This window comes from Hypanus sabinus, chromosome 9 (genome assembly GCF_030144855.1).
Source record: "Hypanus sabinus isolate sHypSab1 chromosome 9, sHypSab1.hap1, whole genome shotgun sequence".
Taxonomy (NCBI): Eukaryota; Metazoa; Chordata; class Chondrichthyes; order Myliobatiformes; family Dasyatidae; genus Hypanus; species Hypanus sabinus.
Genome location: NC_082714.1, coordinates 129,024,914 through 129,045,651, shown reverse-complemented (window position 1 = coordinate 129,045,651; position 20,738 = coordinate 129,024,914). Strand labels below are relative to the sequence as shown.

The 20,738-nt window shown below is 40.2% G+C and overlaps 1 protein-coding gene across 1 annotated transcript in view; it reads right to left on the bottom strand.

Moving 5' to 3' along the window:
* LOC132399796 (CCN family member 2-like) overlaps window positions 1-19,724 on the bottom strand; it is a 33,583-nt gene extending 13,859 nt beyond the window's left edge. Inside the window, exons 1-3 of the mRNA XM_059980554.1 lie at window positions 19,547-19,724; window positions 18,871-19,087; window positions 762-1,010 (exon numbers count right to left, since the gene is read on the bottom strand). Coding sequence (XP_059836537.1) covers window positions 762-1,010; window positions 18,871-19,087; window positions 19,547-19,606 — 526 coding nt within the window. The 5' untranslated portion in view covers window positions 19,607-19,724. The remainder of the gene's footprint in view (window positions 1-761; window positions 1,011-18,870; window positions 19,088-19,546) is intronic.
* Between the last annotated feature and the right edge of the window lie 1,014 nt (window positions 19,725-20,738).

Here is a 20,738-nt window from a genome sequence, read left to right as displayed (position 1 = left end):
TATTCCTCTTTGAAATGCTTCTCAATGCTAAAAATATTAAAAACATTGCAATGTATGGAAGGATTATCAATGAAATAAGCTACCTCATCAAGGATTAAGCTACTATTTCCTCTTTCATATCCTTTCCAACCATGTTGATTTAGGAAGGAGTGATCATTTTCATCCTTTTCCATTTACAGTCAGAGAGGCATAGAGCACAACAGCACAGAAACAAGTCCTTTGGCTCACCCAGTCTATGCCATCCTATTCTTCCGCCTAGTTCCATCTACCTGCATGCAGACTATCTCCACAGTTTTCCATACTACTCTCATCCATATACCTTTCCAAACTTCTCTTAGATGTTACAATTGGGTGCACATCTACCACTCCTACTGGCAGCTCATTCCACACTCACAACACCCTAATTAAAGAAATTCCTCTCAGATTCCCCTTAAATATTTCTCCAATCACCTTAAATCAAAAACTTGTACTTCAAATCTCATCCAATCTAAGGGAAAAAGCCTGCAAGCATTCATCCTATATCCCATTTCTGAAGCACATATTAGAGATAGGTGAAGAATTTTCTTTCAATTGCTGAAATAACAGATTGAACTGTTAAAGTATGCTTTAAAACATTAGAGAGAGAGATTAGCTTAAAAGATTTCAGGCATGTCTGTATTGTTTATTACATCTGTCAATCACTAACACCACTTTTTACTGTTCTGACAATGCACGAGGAACCAAACAAGAATATTACCTTTAAATGAAGTGAGTGTACGTACCTGCCAAAGCATCACCAAGGATACCTCTGTCTTGGTTCTCACATATCCATCGGGGACAACATTCTCCTGGGACCTCAATACGTCTGGGATAAAGACAATCTGGACTGGGTAGGCGAATATCTTCACTACAGCGTGGAATGCACCCAATTCCTCCATCTGAGCACCAACAGTGATATTTACAGCTGGGCTGGAATACATCACCATCCTTATAGAGCACACCATTGAATTCACATGTTCCATCTTCAAGTGCTAGACACAATTTAAAAACGTTCATCATTCATCTATCTGATCTTCATTTTACCACATCATATTAAAAGATAGCATAAAACCTATATAAATTCATTAGTATATATTGTTACGGATTTCTGGATCAACCCCATGAGAATGGAAAAGACCTAACTTTCCCTCACATGTTAGTGAGCACCCATTGAATAATAAACACACAGAATTTGTACTCCACATGTTCCAGTGGTAAACCTTTGAACTTTGAGGAAGATATAATTACTGAGCATCTACCGGTGTGGCAGGACAACAGCTCTCAGATATTTGAATTTAAATGTCTGACATGTGCATTCAGTCCCATTTACTTTTAATACCAATTAGCATTTGTTACTTCACATCTGAGCTAATACAATTTAAATCTTAATATTCTTCCATGAGGCAATGGCCTGATTTTATGATGAGGAAATCAGCGTTCATAGTTACTACGCAGAAAGTTTCACTATAGTTTGCATCTGCATATGGCACTGTGAAATATAATTAGTTGCCACAGCCCAAACTGTTCTGACAATCAATTGTTATTTCAGAATAAACAGACCAATAAGGAGATGGTCAAATGTGAAAAAGAAAATTAAGTATTATAGTTACTATTCTGCGGATTTGCTGAGTATGCCCGCAGGAAAGAGAGTCTCAAGGTGGTCTGTGATGACATAAAATTTACTTTGAACTTTGAAGTGTCACAGAATGTACAGGGTTCCAGTCAATTGGGACAATTGGGACCTGTACTATTTGGCCCAATTAAGCGGCTGCTCTAATTAGCCAAAGTTTCATGGAAATAGTTACATATATAAAAAAATACAAACTGCCATTTAACTGAGTAACAATTTATGTACTTAAATGACATACAGAACAAATTAGAACACTACCAATACCTCTAAATTACTATAAAACTGTGTATTGGTTCCTAATAGTTATCAATGCAGGAATTTGTCTGCCATTTTCTTTTAATTGACTGTAAATAAATAAAATCATATTTATCCTATAATGCTTCAGATGATTGCATCCTCTAAATCTTCATTTTCATTGTAACATTCAAGATAATTATTGATATTCTTCATAATTCTTCATAATTCCTAATTGTTGAAGTACTGAAATCGTTTCATTTTCACTCTTGGCCGCTTCTGGCATCTCCAAGCCTGTATGCTTGAGATCGGAGTGAGCAGAACAATTTGGAATTGTCTTTCTGCTTATTTCTTGCCAGTTATCAGTGGAAAAAAACCACTGCTTTTTGAGGACAAACACATGCACCTGACCCTGGTTAAAAACTAATCTCTCTAAGCACAGCGTAGAGTCTAAAGGCCACACAAGTGCAATCAACTGACACTAGTTAAAAGTTGTTAGTCAACTGTAAGGCAAGCAAGGCTCCCACCCTCCATGTTAACTGTGTTTTATAGGAGTGCCATTGAGAGCATCCTGTCAAGTTACATCTTAATCTGGTATGGGAGAAGTCGAGCATTGGACTAGAAGACATTATAAAGGACTGTGAGAACAGCTGAGAGGATCCTGGGGGTCTCCCTACCATCCATTGGGGATATCTATCAGGAGTGCTGCAAATGCAGGGCCCTTAGTATGACTAAGGATTCCACCTATCCATCCAGCATTCTCTTTGACTTTCTACCATCAAGCAGGAGACTATGATGCACGAGAACAAGAAGTTTCTTCCCCCAAGCCATTCAGTTTCTGAATTTCTGGCTGCATTGTATTCGGAATGTCACTGGTTAATCTGTTCTGTGCCTTACAATATGCTTTACACCCTGGTTCAAAGAAATGTTGTCTCAGTTCTATATACATTAATGGTTATATATGTTATATACATGTATGTAGTTAAACTTCACTTGACACTTGACTTGATAAGAGTCAAATAAGTGGCATATTGTCCCAAATAAACAGAGGGAACCCTGGCTATTTTCTAAATTTAAACAGCTGCCCCATTTAACTGGAATTCACTGTATTCAGTTGTTGAGCTTATCATGTCTAAATAATTGGCTTTGTTTCAAAGTTCTGGCCTGTGGGTGTGAGACAGAACAATGCTAACTGTGAGATTGTGATCAAAATCCTGACTAATGGAGCGATAACAGGTCGAGGAATGAAGAGGGTGTCGTGGATTGCATTTCTATCTTCATAAGTTCTGTAATTTTTCTGAAAAATGTAGTTTTGTCTTTATGTATGGACAGACTGAGGAAAAGAATAACTTTAATGTTACACAATAATATTAATGTTAATGATATTTATATATTTTGGACTTTCCTAAACAACTAAAATATGCACATTAATAGATCTCTGGATATTATGGGAATCAGAGAAAATTGGGACAGTGAGGTTCCGGTGACGTCATTGTCAAGAATGGCAGCTTAAGTCACTAGCTCCTCCATAAAAACGCATATTAAGCCCCGTTAACCCATCAAATATAGTATTTTTTGAAAAATATTTGAACTGAAAAGAGGGGCAAGAATGGGGAAAGGAATGGAAATTAAAAAAGCGACACTGCAGAGCCTGCGGCCGAGAGGAGTGCAGCGAGCGGCTCTCCTACCCGACCACGTGCTAGCAAGGCGGGTGCTGGGCCTCGTTCAGGCGAAGCGGTGAGTATGATCAAAATCCTGAAAGAGATAAGGGAGTTCCGGAAAGAAATAGAGCAGCAGTTCCATGATATTAGATCAGAACTCACCAACATCAATCAAAAAATAGCGGTGGCAGAGACTCGAATTGAGAAGGTGGAAGATTGCGTTCAAAACGTGGAACAGATACTGAGTAAGACAATAAAACTATTAAATCACCAAGAAGGTAAACTGCTTGGCCTGGAGGGAAGATCACGGCAGAAAAATATCAGAATCTACAACTTTCCCGAAGGAGCTGAGGGCTCATCTATGACGGAGTTTGTCGGAAAGTTACTGCCGGACGCGCTGGATCTTCCCCCGGCTATGGAGCTGGAAGTCGAAAGAGCCCATCGTGCGCTCGTCCCGAAACCTACCCGGGATAGAAAGCCACGCTCAATAATAATTAAATTCCTTCAGTACAGCACCAAGGCGGAGATTCTATGAAGGGCCTGGGGTAAGAAGAGAGTGTTTCTAGACAATAAACTAATATATTTCGACCAAGATTACCTCCCCCCGCGGTCCTGCAGAAACGCAAAGAATACTCTGAAGTAAAGCAAGTACTAAAGCAAAAAAAGATTAGATTTCAAACTCCGTACCCTGCTAAACTTTGAGTGTTTTCTGATGATGAGACGCGGTTGTACTTGACAGTGGAAGAGGTGACTACAGACATGAAGGCCAGAGGGTTACCCGTCAGCGTGACCAAAATGAGGGAAAGCCTGGCTGAGGAATTATCCCACTCCGCTTGGGAAATAGTGCGAGAATCAAGAAGGCAGGAGACGGGAGGAGGCCGAGAGAAATATATTAGGAAGAGACCAGGAGTTTCCCAAAGATAGTCCTCACCCCCTTCAGTAGAGCCATAAGGTTTGGCTAACTTTAAAAATGTTGAGAAGCTAAACGGAAGCAAAAGTACACGGTGATATAACTATCTCGAGAAATACTTCTTATAATGTGGATTTTATATTACTTAGTTGTTATTCTTTATTTGCTCACTTACTCCTTTTTCCCCACCAAAATGAGAATATATATATGTGTGCATATATGTGTGTGCATGTGTGTATATATATATTTGTGTGTGTATATATATATATAGGAGTACACAGGGAAATCTTTTCTGTGTAATGGATTTGTTCACTGACTCTTATGAATACTGCAACAATGGGGGCCCTCAACTCACAAGTAGGAGGGGTTATCCCCCACAGCTAGACATTCCCTCTAGCTCAACGCAGGGTCATCTATAGAGACTTCAGTCTTGGAATTACACGTTTGTTGCCATTTTTGTTATTATTTGCGTTTCTTGGTTCTTATTTGTTCAGGGAGTAGATCGGTTAAGTTTTATTCTAATTTCAATGATACATTGACAGATAAATACAGATGGCTAAGGACAAGGTAAAATTCATTTCTTTTAATGTCAGTGGGCTATTGAATCCAATCAAACTTAAGAGAACTTTATCCAAAATGAAAAAAGAACAAGCCCATGTAGTATATTTACAGGAAACTCAAGTGATAATGAGCATAAAAAACTAAAGAGAATGGGCTTCACTAATCTGTTTTTCTCCTCATATAAATCAGGACATAGGAGAGGAGTTGCTATTCTTATCTCGAGTAAGCTAACTTTTGAAAAAGTATTCGAAATGGGAGATAAAGAGGGCAGATATATTATAGTAAGGGGGAATATAGATGGAAATTCAGTTACTCTATTGAAAATTTACGCACCCCCGCGAAGTGATATTGGTTTCTTTCAGAAAATTACTGATATTATGGTAACGGAAACAGAAGGTCTCCTGATATGTGGGGAAGACTTAAATTTACAATTACAACCAAACTTAGACTCTTCCTATAGGAAAACCTATGAAACAAAATCTTTACATAAGAAAGTTAATACACTTTTTGAGGATGTTGGTTTAATTGATATATGGAGGGACCTTTTCCCCTCCAGGGAAGGGATTACACTCATTATTCTGCTCCACATTCTGTATATACAAGAGTAGACTATTTCATAACATTTGGAAAAGACAAAGACAATATAAACACCTGTGGAATTTGGACAATAGATGTAAGTGACCATGCACCTATATATTTATTTGTTGATTTTGACCTACAACCAAAGAATACTATTTGGAAACTAAATTCAGGTCTACTCAATGGTCCATACTTTAAGGAACAAATTAAAAAAGAAATTTGTCTCTACTTAGAATTTAATGATAATGGAGCGGTTTCACCTCCCATTTTATGGGATACTCTGAAGGCGGTCTTAAGAGGGAAAATTATAGTGATATCATATAAGAAAAAATAAGGAATAAAACATTACAGGAATTACAAAATATGCTGAAGGAACTAGAGAAAGACACAAATTCAATTTGGCACAAGGTACATTAGGGGAAATTAAAAGAATTAAGAATGAAATAAATAGTTTGGCTACGCAAGAAATCAGGAAAAACTTGATTGATCATGAAAGTGGATCGAAATCTATGTAAATACTGGCATGGAAACTGAAAAAAAAAGATAGCAGAAAATACAATTCATAGAATTAGGGACCCAAGAACAAAAATGATAAAAAATAAGCTAAGTGGAATTCAAGAATTTTGAAGTGTTTTACAAAACTCTATATTCCAAAGTTCCAGGTAGAAGCATAACCCAAATTGACACCTTCTTGAATTCTCTAGAGTTACCCACTTTAAGTGAAGAACAAAATAGAAGAATGACTGCTTACATAACTGAAGTTGACTTAAAAGCTGCAAATAGTAGGCTTAAATGAAGCAAGTCACCAGGATCAGATGAGTATACGACAGAGTGGTATAAAGCATTTAAAATTCCTGTTTTACTCCCCACACTGACTGAACTGGGCTCTGAAAAAGGCACAAATGCCACCCAGTTGGAAGGAAGCGATAATCTCCGCTATACTGAAAGAAGGCAAGGATGAAATGGAATGCAGGTCATTTAGATCAATATCCATTCTTAATGTAGATTATAGATTATTTACCTCCATCATGGCCAAATGATTAGAGGAGTTTCTACCCATACTGATACGTAACGATCAGACAGGTTTTATATGGCAACGGCAGACACAAGACAATATATGAAGGACACTTCACGTTATGGATCATATACAAAAAAATAAAATCGAAGCAATATTGATAAGCGTGGACGCTGAAAGAGCATTTGATTCGGTTAATTGGAATTTTCTTTACAGAGTTTTACATAGATTTGGTTTCCAAGACAGAATTATTAAAACTAGACAGACACTATATGACAATCCTACTGCTAGGATTAAAATTAATGGATATTTATCAAATAGTCTCACCCTAGAAAAGGGCATGAGACAGGGTTGTGTATAGTCACTGCTACTCTTCATGTTATATCTGGAACCATTAGCTCAATACTTCAGGCAAAATAAAGATATCAGGGGAATTACTATTAAAGGGACAGAGCATAAATTGGCTTGTTATGCGGATGACATTTTGATCTATCTAGGGCAACCAACATACTCTTTACCTAAATTGATGCAATCCTTTGAACAATATGGTCAATTATCAGGATATAAGATCAACATCGATAAAACCGAATTACTTTCATATTACTATAGCCCACCAAGAGAAATTGAAAGTGAATACCACTGGGCATGGTACACAGAGTCTTTCAAATATTTGGGCATCATTATGCCAAAAGATTTGGCAAAATTATCAGAATGTAATTATCAGCCTTTATATAAAAAAAATTAAGGAAGATATGGCAAAATGGAACTTGATTCCTTTTTTCAATCTCAGTTCAAGGATTGAGTCTATTAAAATGAATATACTGCCCAGACTGTTATATCTCTTTCAGACCCTACCAATAGAGATTAATCAAAATCAATTCAATGGATGGAACAAGATGCTATCAAGGTATATTTGGCAGGGTAAAAGGGTTCATCTCAAAATTTTGCAATTAGCAAAGGAAAAGGGGGGGGATGGGGCCTACCTTCTCTTAGAAATTATTATTTTGCAGCACAGTTGAGATCTGTGAAATGCTGGTGTAACCCATCATACAACGCTCAATGGAAAAACATTGAGGAGAGGATACTTCCCATCCTCATACAGGCAATTTTGGCTGATAACAGCCTGCAAAGGTACATAAATACTATTGATAACCCATGAGTGAAATCGACTCTTAAAATATGGAAACCTACTATAAAAGAATAAAATCTAGAGAGAGATATTGCTATTCTTAAATGGTGTTCATATGACTCTGATTTTACACCAAATAAATTGGATGCTAGATTTAAGGACTGGACAGCTAAAGGAATAACACTCCTTTGCAACATAATGAAAGAAGGAACACTGTTCAGTTTTGAAATGCTTAAAGAGAAACACTTAATAGAAAAACAAGATTTTTATCGGTATTTACAGATGCGACAATATGTTAATAAGACGCTTAAAAATGTAACCAAGGCAAGTACGTGCTTGACAGAGCTCTTTAGAAAAGCATTTAATTCAGATAATGGTAGTAGAATGATTTCAAGAATGTATAAGTGGTTGTCAAATCTTAAAACACATTCGACTTCATATGTTAAAACAAAATGGGAGAAGGAAGGAGGGATAATTATATCTGAGGAAGAATGGACAGCAATATGGAGGTATCAATGGAAGTGTACCAGTTCACAGAAATGGAGGGAGTTTGGATGAAAAAACTGGACGCTGAACCCCTCGCAAAGCATCTGTCCCAGGTGGGGTACCAGGCCGAGTCTTAAAGTCGCGTGCTGTTCAACTGGCTGGAGTGTTTACTGAGATCTTTAACCTCTTGCTTTGGCGGTCTGAGGTACCTGCCTGCTTCAAGCAGGCTTCACTTCTACTGGTCCCTAAGAACAATGTGATAAATTCTCTCAATGACTATCATCCAGTAGCACTTACATCCAGAGTGATGAAGTGTTTTGAGAGTTTGGTGATGAAACATATCAATTCCTGCTTGAGAAGAAACTTGGATCCACCCCAATTTGGCTACCCGAGCAACAGATCCACAGCAGATGCTATTTCATTGGCTCTTCACTCAACCTTGCAACATCTGAACAGCAAAGATGCATACATCAGGATGTTCTTTATTGACTACAGCTCAGCATTCAATACTGTCATCCCCTCAAAACCAGTAAATAAGCTCCAAGTCGTTCACCTCAGTATCTCCTTGTGCAATTGGATTATCAATTTCCTCACTTACAGACACTAGTCAATTCAGATTGGCAACAACATCTCATCCACAATCTCCATCATTATAGGTGCATCACAAGGCTGTGTGCTTAGTCCCCAACTCTACTCACTTCACACTTATGACTGTGTGGCTAAGCACAGCTCCAATACCATATTCAAGTTTGCTGATGAAACCACTGTCATGGGCCAAATCAAAGGTGGTGACAAATCAGCTATAGGAGAGAGATTGAAAATCTGGTTGAGTGTTGCCATAACAATAACCTCTTATTCAATGTCAGCAAGATCAAGGAGCTAATTATTGACTTAAGGAGAAGGAAACCTAGAGTCTTTGAGCAAGTCCATATCAGAGCACTACAAGGTGGAGAGGTTCAACAGTTTTAAATTCCTTAGTGGTATTATTTGGGAGGACCTGTCCTGGGCCCACACATGTGCAATTACGATGAAAACACAGCAGTGCCTCTATTCCAGATTAACCACTGATATAAACAGAAAAAAATTAAGAGTTCCCATTTGTTCTGCCTTCTTTGAAAATAGTCATAAGTTTTTGCTAGATTTTATAGCAATTGCTTCATTAAATATTATTTTAAATAAATAAAGATTAATATGACATAAATTTAAACAGAGACTTTTTAATTATTCACAATGGATTGGATCACAAGGGAGAGAGTGGGGTTAGTTCTGGTTACATCTAAACCATGAATATTTATAACCACATAGAGAATGCCAGATGCAGCCAGCAGACTAAGAATTATTCATGGACAGGAAACAAACTCAAGAACCCATCTCCTATATTTTGTAATAGAATGGGTGGGGAGGTGTATTGCCACGTACTTTGGTAGAAGGACTAAAGACGTGGACTATTTTCTAAATGGATAGAAAATTCGGATATCAGAGTTGCAAAGAGAGTTTGGAGTACTGGTGCAGGATTTCCTAAAGGTTAACTTGCAGGTTGAATCTGTGATAAAGAAGGGAAATGCAGTATTACCATGCAGTTCAAGAGGACTAGAAAGGGTTAACATCTGAGCAGCATTTGGTGGATTTAAAAGTTTAGAAAAATGAGGGGATCTCAATTAAGCCTATCAAATATTGAAAGGCCTAGAGAGTGGATGTGGAAAGGATATTTTCTATAGTGGGTGAATCTGGGGATAAGAGAGCAGAGCCTCAGAACAGAAGGATGTCCCTTTAGAACAGAAATGAGGAGAAGTTTCTTCAGCCAGAGGGTGATGACTCTGGAATTCATTGCCATCCATGGCTGTGGAGGCCAAGTCATATTTAAAGCAAAGTTTGATAGGTTTGATTAGTAAGGGATCAAAGGTTACAGAGAGAAGGTGGAAGACTGAGGTTGATTCATAGAATCATAGAACACTACATCACAGAAACTGACCCTTCAGCCCATCTAGTCTGTGCCAAACCATTAATCTACCAGCCCCATCAACCTGCTCCAGGACCATAGCTCTTCAAAACCCTCTCATCCATATACTCATCCAAAATTCTCTTAGACGTTGAAATTGAACCCAGATCCACCACTTACACAGGCAACACTCACTCTTACCATCTTCTGAGTGAAGAAGTTCCCCTTAAGCCTGTCACCCTTCATTCTTAACCCATGAACTCCAGCTGAAGTCTCACACAGCCTCTGCTTGCATTTACCCTATCTGTACCACACATAATTTTGTATACCTCTATCAAATCTCACCTCAATCTTCTAGGGAATAAAGTCCTAACCTATTTAACCTTTCCCTCAAACTCAGGTCATCAAGTCCAGACAACATCCATGTAATTTTTTCTGCACTCTTTCAATCTTATTTACACCTTTCCTGTAAGTAGGTGGTCAAAATACTCCACACAATACTCAAAATTAGGCACACCAATGCCTTATACAATTTCACCATAACATCCTAGTTCCTGTACTCCACACATCGATCTATGAAGGTCAATATGCAAAAACATTTCTTTATGACCCTAACTACCTGAGACACCACTTTCAAGGAATTATGAATCTGTATTCCCAAATCTCTCTGTTTACCATATTCCTCAGTGCCTTACCACTCACCATGTAAGACCTATCCTCGTTGGATCTTGTGAAGTGCAATACCTCACACTTGTTTGCATTGAATTCCATCTGCCATCTTTTAGCCCATTTTTCCAGCTGATCCAGATCCTGCTGCAAGCTTTGATAGTCTTCCTCATTATCCACTATACACCAGTCTTGGTGCCATCTACAAATTTGCTGATCCACTTTACCACATTACCATCCAGATTGTTGATATAGATCCAGCACCACTCTCTGCGGCACACCACTTGTCACAGGCCTCCAGTCAGAGGAGCAACCATCTGCAACTACTCTTGAGCTTCTTCCACAAAGCCAATTTACTACCTCATTATGAAAGCCAAGTGAATGAAGCTTCTTGACCAACCTCTTATGTGGGACATTGTCAAAGGCCTTACTAAAGTCCATGTAGATAACATTCACTGCTTTGCTTTCATCAACTTTCTTGGTAATTTCCTTGAAACGCTCTATAAGATTGGTTAGACACAACTTACCATGCACAAAGCCATGTTGACTATCTCTAATAAGTCCCAGCCAATCCAAATACATTTGTTCATATCTATCCAGTCCCTTAGAATACCTTCCAATAAGTTTCCTACTGCTGGTGTCAGGTTCACAAGCCTGGCTTATTCTTGGAGCCTTTCTTAAACAATGGAACAACATTAGCTATACTCCAATCCTCCAATGCCTCACACGTGGCTAAGGATGTTTTAAATATCTCTGCTAGGGCCCCTGCAATTTCTGCACTAGCCTCCCACAGGGTCGGAGGGAGCAGCTTGTCATCCCCCTGGGACTTATCCACCCTAATTTGCCTTGAGACAGAAAACGCCTCCTCATCTGTAATCTGTATAGGGTCCATGATTTTGCTGCTGCATTGCCTCACATCTACAGACACTTCATCCCGCTCCTGAGTAAATACAGATACAAAATAATCAACTTAAAATCTTTCAACTCCATGCATAGATTACCACTCTGATCTTCCAGAGAACCTATTTTGTCCCTTGCAATCCTTTTGCTCTTAATATATCTGTAGAAGCCCTTGGGATTCTCCTTCACCTTGACTGCTAGAGCAATCTCTCCAGTCTGTCTTGCATGAGCACTACCGTGACATTTTCCCTGAACAGTAATGTCACCCCTTCCCCCTTTAATCCCTCCTGCTCTATCACATATAAAATAACAGAACCCTGGAAAATTGAATTACCAGTCCTGTTCATCCTGCAAACACATCTCAGTAATGGCTACAATGTCATAATTCCACGTGCTGATCCATGCCCAAAGCTTACCTGCCTTTCCTATAATACTTCTTGCATTGAAGTATACGCAGCTCACGACATTAACCCTACCAGATGCAACTGATTCCTGACATCATACATAGGCTGAACAACAATTTTCTCCACAACCACTCCACTATCTGTTCTGGTTCCCATCCCCCTCCAACATTATTTCCTAAGGGCTGCAGTCTTCTGAGAGGGAGAATAAAGCAGCCACGATGGAATGGTGAAGCAGGCTCAGTGAGATGAATGTTCCAATTCTGCTCCGAGATCTTACTGGTCTTATGAATAAATACACACAGTGTTTTTATCAGTGGGGGGCATGATGAGAGGAGAGAGATTTAATTGGGGCGTGAGGGGCAACATCTTTACAAAGAGAGTGGTGCACCGATGGACTGAGCTGCTGGAAGTAGTGGAGGCAGGTATAACAACAACATTTTAAAGACCTTTGAGACAATAGTATGGATAGGATAGGTTCAGAGGGATATAATCCAAATGCAGCCAAATGGGGTGATGGTAGGTAAGCACCTCAGCTACTTTTATTTGGCTAGTAAATGACTCTATTAGAATTCTAAAATTAAGAAAACAGATGTGTTTTAAGTCACAGGATGGGAACAAGGGAGGTGGGAGGCATTGCTGATGGAGTGAAAAGTGAGATGTCTGAGGTATGGTGTACCAAGGTTATCAGTTATGTTAAAACAGAAGAGAAAATACACTAATGTGCAAACAGTATTAGCTCCAGTGACCCCAGCTGCAACGTTGCCTGTGTGGAGTTCACCCACTCTTTCTGTGAACACATTGGTTTCCTTTGGTGTTCCACTTTCCCCTCACATCCTAAAGATATGCAGATTGGTAGGTTCATCGGCTGCTGTGAATTACCCCAGGATGAGTGACAGAGCTTCAAGGAATTGATGGAAGTTTGCGTAGGATAAAATTAGTGTACGATTGGTATAAGTATTGGGTGCTGGGGTGGAGATACGTCACTACCAATGGAGGTGTAAGGCACTCCTTCCCTCTGCTATCCTGCAGGTTAGACTTGGGCAAGGTGTAGCACCTGCTTGGCCCTGACCAGGGTCACATGAAGTTATGGATGCAGTTCCAGATGGTCTAATGAACAGCAGGAGGATATCACAAGTCCTGGTTAGGCGACCACTGACACCAGGCAGAGAATCTCTGAAGAGTAATGGTGATGGCTGGGGTCACCCATTTTGTAAAGGGGCTGCCCAGAAGAAGACAATGGCAAACCAGGAAATATCATGCTATTGTCAAGAGGTGACATAGGGTCAGAGAATGTTGAATGTTGAATCTTGGTGGGTGGAGTTAAGAAACTGCAAATGTAAAAAAAACATTATGGGAATCATATATAGGCCTGCGAATAATAACCAAGACGTGATGGTGAGATTGCAAAGGGAGCTGGAAAGAGTATGTGATAAGGGTAATGTCACAACTGTAATGGGGGATTCAAGATGCAAGGGGATTGGAAAAATCAGGTTGGTGTCAGATCGCAAGAGATGGAATTTGTTGAAAGCCTACAAGATGCCTTTTTAGAGCAGCTTGTACTTGAACCTACTAGGGGAAAGGTTATCTTAGACTGGGTGTTGTGTAGTAACCCAGATCTTATCAGTCACCTTAATGTAAAGAAACTGCTAGGAGGCAGTAATCATAATATGATTGAATTCCTACTGCAATTTGAGAGGGAGAAGCATAAATCACATATATCAGTATCTCAATGTAATAAAGGGAACTACAGAAGCATGAGAGAGGAGCTTTCCCAGGTGGATTGGAGGGGGATACTGGTGGGGATGATGGCAGAACAGAGGTTGCTGAAGTTTGCTGAAGTTTCTGGGAATAGTTCGCAAGGCACAGGATTGATATGTCCCACACAAGAAAGAGTTCTCAAATTTCAGGGGTGGGCAACTGCAGCTAACAAAGGAAGGTAAGGATTGCATAAAAGCAAAGGAAAGGGCATATAAGGTAGCAAAAGTGAGTGGGAAGTTTGGTGATTGGGAAGTTTTTAAAATCCAACAGAAGTCAACTAAAAATGCTATAAGAAGGGAAAAGATGAAATATGAGATCAAACTAGCGAATATTATAAAGCAGGATACTAGAAGTTTTTTAGTAATATAAAGAATAAAAGGGACGTGAGAGTTAATATTAGACCACTGGAAAATGATGCTGGTAATGAGGACAAAGAAACAGCAGTTGAACTTAATAAGTACTTCAGAATCAGAATCAAGTTTATTATCACTGGCATATGATGTGAAATTTGTTAACTTAGCAGCAGCAGTTCAATACAATACATAATATAGCAGAGAAAATAACAATAATAAATAAACAAGTAAATCAATTATGTATATTGAAACAAAAAGGACTAGTTGTGTTGACGCGTGGCCTAGTGGGCAAGGCATCAGACTAGTAACCTGAAGGTCACTGGTTCGAGCCTCAGCTGAGGCAGCGTGTTTGTGTCCTTGAGCAAGGTGCTTAACAACACATTGCTCTGCGACGCCACCAGTGCCAAGCTGCATGGGTCCTAGTGCCCTTCCCTTGGACAACATCACTGGCGTGGAGAGGGGAAGGCCTGCAGCTTGGGCAACTGCCAGTCTCCCATACAACCCTGCCCAGGCCTGCGCCCTGGAAACTCCAGGCGCAGATCCATGGTCTCTCGAGTCCAACGGATGCCACCACCACAAAAGCAGAAATACTGTATGTCGCAAAAAAACAGTGAGGTAGTGTCCAAAGATTCAATGTCCATTTAGGAATCGATGGCAGAGGGGAAGCACCTGTTCCTGAATTGCTGAGTGTGTGCCTTCAGGCCTCTGTATCTCTTACCTGATGATAACAGTGAGAAAAGGGCATGCCGTGGGTGCTGGAGGTCCTTATTAATGGACACTGCCTTTCTGAGATACCTCTCCCTCAAGAGGTCCAGGGTACTTTGTAGGATAGTACCCAAGATGGAGCTGTACCTTCTGCAGCTTCTTTCAGTCCTGTGCAGTAGCTCCTCCATACCAGACAGTGATGCAGCCAATCAGAATGCTCTCCACAGTACAATAGAAGTTTTTGAGTGCATTTGTTGACGTGCTAAATCTCTTCAAACTCCTAATAAAGTATAGCCGCTGTATTGCCTTCTTAATGACTACATCGATATGTTGGGACCAAGTTCGATCCTCAGAAATCTTGACACTGATGAACTTGATGCTTTACTTCAGTCTTTACTGTGGAAGACACTAACTATATGCTAGAGTTCCATGAGTGTCAAGGAGCAAGAATGAGTACCATTGCTATTACAAAGGAAAAAGTGCAAGCCAAACTCAAAGGTGTTAAGTTGGATAAGTCACCTGGACCAGATGGACTACACCCCAGAATCCTGTGAGAGTTTGCTGAAGAGATAGCGGATGCATTGGTCATGATCTTTCAAGAATCACTTGATCCAGGCATGGTTCCAGAGGACTGGAAAATTTCAAATGTCACGCCACTCTTTAAGAACGGAGGAAGACAAAAGAGAGGAAATTATAGGCCAGTTAACCTAACTTCAGCGGTTGGGAAAGTGTTGGAGACCATTATTAAAGACAAGATTTTGGGGTACTTGGGGATAAATGATAAAATAAGTCTAAGTCAGCATGGTTTCTGTAAACAGAAATCTTGCCTGAGAAATCAGTTAGTATTCTTCGGGGAAGTAACAAGTAGGGTGGAGAAAGGAGAGGCAGTGGATGTCATTTACTTGGATTTTCAGAAGGCATTTGATAAGGTGCCACACATGAGGCTGCTTAATGAGATAAATTCCTATGGCATAACAAGAAAAGTACTGGCATGAATAGAAGAATAGCTGACAGATGGGAGGAAGCTAGTGACAATAAAGGGGTTATTTGCTGGTTGGCTGCTGGTGACTAGTGGTCTTCCTCAGGGGTCAGTATTGGAACTGCTACTTTATACATTGTCAATTATTTAGATGGTGGAACTGATGGCTTTGTGGCAAAGTTTGCAGATAATACAAAGATAGGTTGGGGGGATAGTGCAGCAGAAGCAATGTGATTGCAGCAGGATTAGACAGATTGGAAGAATGGGCAAAAGGGTGGCAGATGGAATAAAATACAGTGTTGAGAAATGTATGATAATGCATTTTGGTTTAAAGAACAATAGTGCAGGCTAATATCTAAATGGGGAGAAAATTCAAACATCAGAGGTGCAAAGAGACTTAGGAGTCCTCATGCAAGACTCCCAGAAGGTTAGTTCACAGGTTAAGTTTAGAACGCAAATGCAATGTTGGCATTTATTTCAAGGGGAATAGAATATAAGAACAAAGAGATAATACTGAAGCTTTATAAGACACAACTCAGGCTGCACTTGGAGTATTGTCAACAGTTTTGGGCCCCTTATCTGAGAGTCCAGAGGAGGTTCACAAGGATGATTCCAGGAATAAAGGGGTTAACATATGAGGAGTGTTTGGCAGCTTTGGGCTTGTACTCACTGGAATTTAGAAGAATGCATGGGGATCTCCTTGGAACCTACCAAATGTTGAAAGGACTAGATAAGGTCAATGTGGAGTGGATGTTTTCTCTGGTGGGGATATCCAGAACTAGATGGCACAGCCTCAAAGCTGAGGGTCAACCTTTTTGAACAGAAGAAGGAGGACTATTTTTAGCCAAAGAGTGCTGATTCTGTGGAATGCTCTGCCACAGACTGCGGTGGAGGCCAAGCCCATGGGTATATTTAAAGTGGAAGTTGATAGATTCCTGCTTGGTTGGGGCACTGAGGGCAGGTACATGGGGTTTGAATGGGATCCAGGATCGGTCATGATGAAATAGTGGAGCAGACTCGATCCGCAGAGTGGTCTAATTTTGCTCCTATATCTTATGGTCTTAAGATCGGGAAAGACCATGATCACCAATGCCATATGCCACAGAACACCATGATGATGGGTAAGGTATATTCTGGAGTTAGGGTACATAGCAAGTATTAACTTCAGCAACCAACCTTCAGACTTGTAGATTAAATTTAAAATGCAATACTGAACCATAGTTTCCTGGAGCTGTGGACACCAGTTGATTGAAAACCAGACAATGCTGATTAACATTCATTTTGGGTGTCTGGAGTGTGGGTGCAAAGAAGGAGGTGTGAAAATGATATGTAATTTAAAGGAAGCATTGTAAATACATTGTAACTATAGAATTGTCCTGCAGTTACCTTTGCACATAAAATGTCATGTAATATTGGGTTGAAGAGGCCTCTTCCTCCAAGAGTGTCTCATTTTGTTGAAAACAACACTTCTGTATCCATTAGCTTCAATGTCTCTCTTGTGACTTTTGTTCACATTACAATAATAATGATGAGTATAGAGGCTGTTTGATGGTGTGGAGGTCCGAGCAGATTGCGTGTACCAAAGAACTTATTTTCATGCTAAGTGACCCTGTGATTCTATAGAAAAGAAACTAATTGAAACAGAAGAAGAAGATAGAGTGGAAAGGAAATTGTTCCATTCAGCATTAACACCTGAGGGCTGCAATATACCCAAATGGATGATGAACAATTTATTGTTCCTTGAACTTACTTTGGACATGGTTGGAGCAATGCAGAGGACTGAAGGTAGAAAATTAATACCTAACTGTCGTCTTTGCAAGTAATTGTAACTTTGATTTGCACCTTTTCACAAATATTCTTTACTCTCTCATCCCCATCACCACCCCTGCCTTTTTTTTGCTATTTAAAACTTGCTTGTTTTCTAATTTTGTAGATCTTTGATCTGAACGCAGATTTTTACCTTAACAGATGGTGCTTGGTCAGCTGATCGCTTCCAGCATTTCTTTTGGAGTTACAGCATCTTCAGCTTTTTTGTGCCAGACAATAGGTACAAGGAAAAGTATGATGGACTGAACCACACACCATTTAGTCTTTAGTTAACTTGTCACCTCAGGAACCCATTGCCAGAACTAAAAATTTGACCTGCAATATTGTCTATTTCTCTTTCCATAGATGTTGTCTGATTGTTTCCAGCATTCTTCAGATTTTAAAGTTTTAAAATACGTTCAACATACAGGTAAATGAGCTTTGCCCTGCAGTACCTTTTGGGGAAACCAAGCACAAATTGGTAGTCTCCATATTGCTTTAGTGTGATCTCCGCCTGTCTACTACTCATTGTTCCAATTTCAATGGCATAAAACCAAAGATGCTGGAAACATTCTGCAGGTCAGACAGCATCTGTGGAAAGACAAACGACGTTTCAGCTCATGAACCTTTCATAGGGGACAGAGAAAGAGAGAAAGAATAGGTTAGTCTAGGCAGCAGCGAAGGGTGATGAGTGAACCTATGGGTCTTTCTCTGATCGGATGGAATGCTATGCAAGTTAAAACAGATCAAGTTTCATTCCCTGTAATGTCTAGCTAACACTGTAAGATGTTCATGAATTCTGTTCAGTTGGAAGATTTCATGGTCAGCAGTTTCCATTCCAGCTCGTCTGGTGTCTGCCAATCCATTATTCGCTGGTGGAACTCAACGGGTCAAACAACATCTGTGGAAGGAAAGGAATTGTCGACGTCCAGTGTCGAAATCCCGCGTCAAAGCGGCTAGGTCTCGAAAAGAAACGTCAACCATCCCTCTGCCACCACCTATGATGCCTCCTCTACTGTCTTTGTCCAACAGGTTTGTATGTTGGTCCATGGGTCCAAATGCCTTCCTTGTACACCTTGCGCGTCGACCCCCCTCCCCACCCCCCCACACACACACAAACAGTATTCCTCAACTTACAGGTACAGATCCCTCTGTCCCCGGAGAGGCTGATGCTGTAATCACAGAATAGATCTTGATCAGGGTCACACACGTCCAATCTGGTGCATGGCTCTCCTATCTGCTTCGCACAAACTTGGCAGCAACCGCAACGATCCACAACCAGAGAAGATCCCGGGTCGCAGCGGGGCGGGATCCGGGGACAGCGACAAGGGTAAAGGCAAAGCTGAGCCCCAACCTGCAGAAGAGGACCACAGTCATCACAATTTCATCAGCCGTGGAACCGTGCAGCGCGGGCATCCCGAGATTTTGCCGTGTGAATGGACATTCACGATTACAGATGGATTGATGTGAGTAATACCAGTCGTGTTTGTGAAGGAATGAGAGAGCAGAACGTTAGATCCACACAGATCACACAAAACGTGAGTGAATGACAAAGATAACATAACTATGTATTAAATCAATTCGAATTAAATGCTCAGTAAACCAAGAGGAATCACCAATGACTCCGCCACTGAAGTAGTTCTCCCTTGCTATAAAAATTCATAAAGCAATGAATATTGTCCGGCCCGATACAACTACCATACACTTTACTGAAAATCTGTTGACATGGGAGCAATAGTTTAAATAGTCTACCTTGTTTCCTAACACAGAACCTACGTAAGCGAAAACAAACGTGCAGAATCAGTTTTCTCACCTTGATTGCTTTGCAAAGGATATAAAACGTTAACGCAGTATTAACCCACTGATTCCTCATGGTATTTCTGTGCGAAGCAGTGAAGTGGGGATTTCAGCAAAGCCGCTTGTTTAAACTTTGCAGCCTCTCGCCAGCCGGGAAGTAGCTGTATTTATAGGAAGTTGTGACGTTAATCACAGGCTGGACGGCAAGGACAACCCTGGAATACCACCAAGTTGTCCAAATTCCGGATACCTACTGACATTTTGACATTCGCTGACATGTGGTCTAACCTGTTATTGAATAACAGTTAAAATGCAAATACAAATTTGTGCGGCTTCCCTGCGGTTACCGGTGTCCATGGTGTTAGATAATATATCCCTCTGCCTACTAACGTCATTTACAAATTGCATTTGTTTGCAAATCGATCGGTGCGCCTTTCCTATAATGAAGCACTTGTTCTGGACGCAAGAGATGGGATATCAGGACTGACCTGTTTCCTATTTCATAGTTGACCGGTAGGTAGACTATCAATAGAGCACAAAACCCAGCTTGATGCCAAACGGAATCGAATAATTTAGATGTCAGTCAAAGACATATAAATGCAAAATAGATACTTTTTAAAATCATAGGACTCTCAGGCGTTGCCAGCCTTTTTTATGCCATTAACCCCTGCCATTAACCAAGGGGTCCACAACCAAGTTGGGAACCCACTATCGGACTCCATATTCTGTTATATCAGCTAATAGTGATGTACCAGCAGACACGGTATACACTCAGTGTCCACATTATAAGGGATATACACTGAGTGTATATTCATGGTCTTCTGCTGCTTTTGACCATCCACTTTAAGTTTTGACTTGTTGTGCATTCAGAGATGCTGTTCTGTACACCACTGTTGTAATGCGTAGTTATTTAAGTTACTATCACCTTCCTGTCAGCGTTAACCAGTCTGTCCATTCTTCTCTGACCTCTCACATCAACAAGGTGTTTTTGTCCTCAGAACTGCCTCTCACCGGATTTTTTCATTACATAGAAACAGAGAAATTTACAGCACATTACAGGCCCTTCGGCCCACAATGTTGTGCCGACCATGTAACCAACTATAGAGACTGCCTAGGATCTCCCTACTGCATAGCCCTCTATCTTTCTAAGCTCCAAGTACCTATCTAAGAGTCTCTTTAAATACTCTATTGTAACCAACTCTACCATC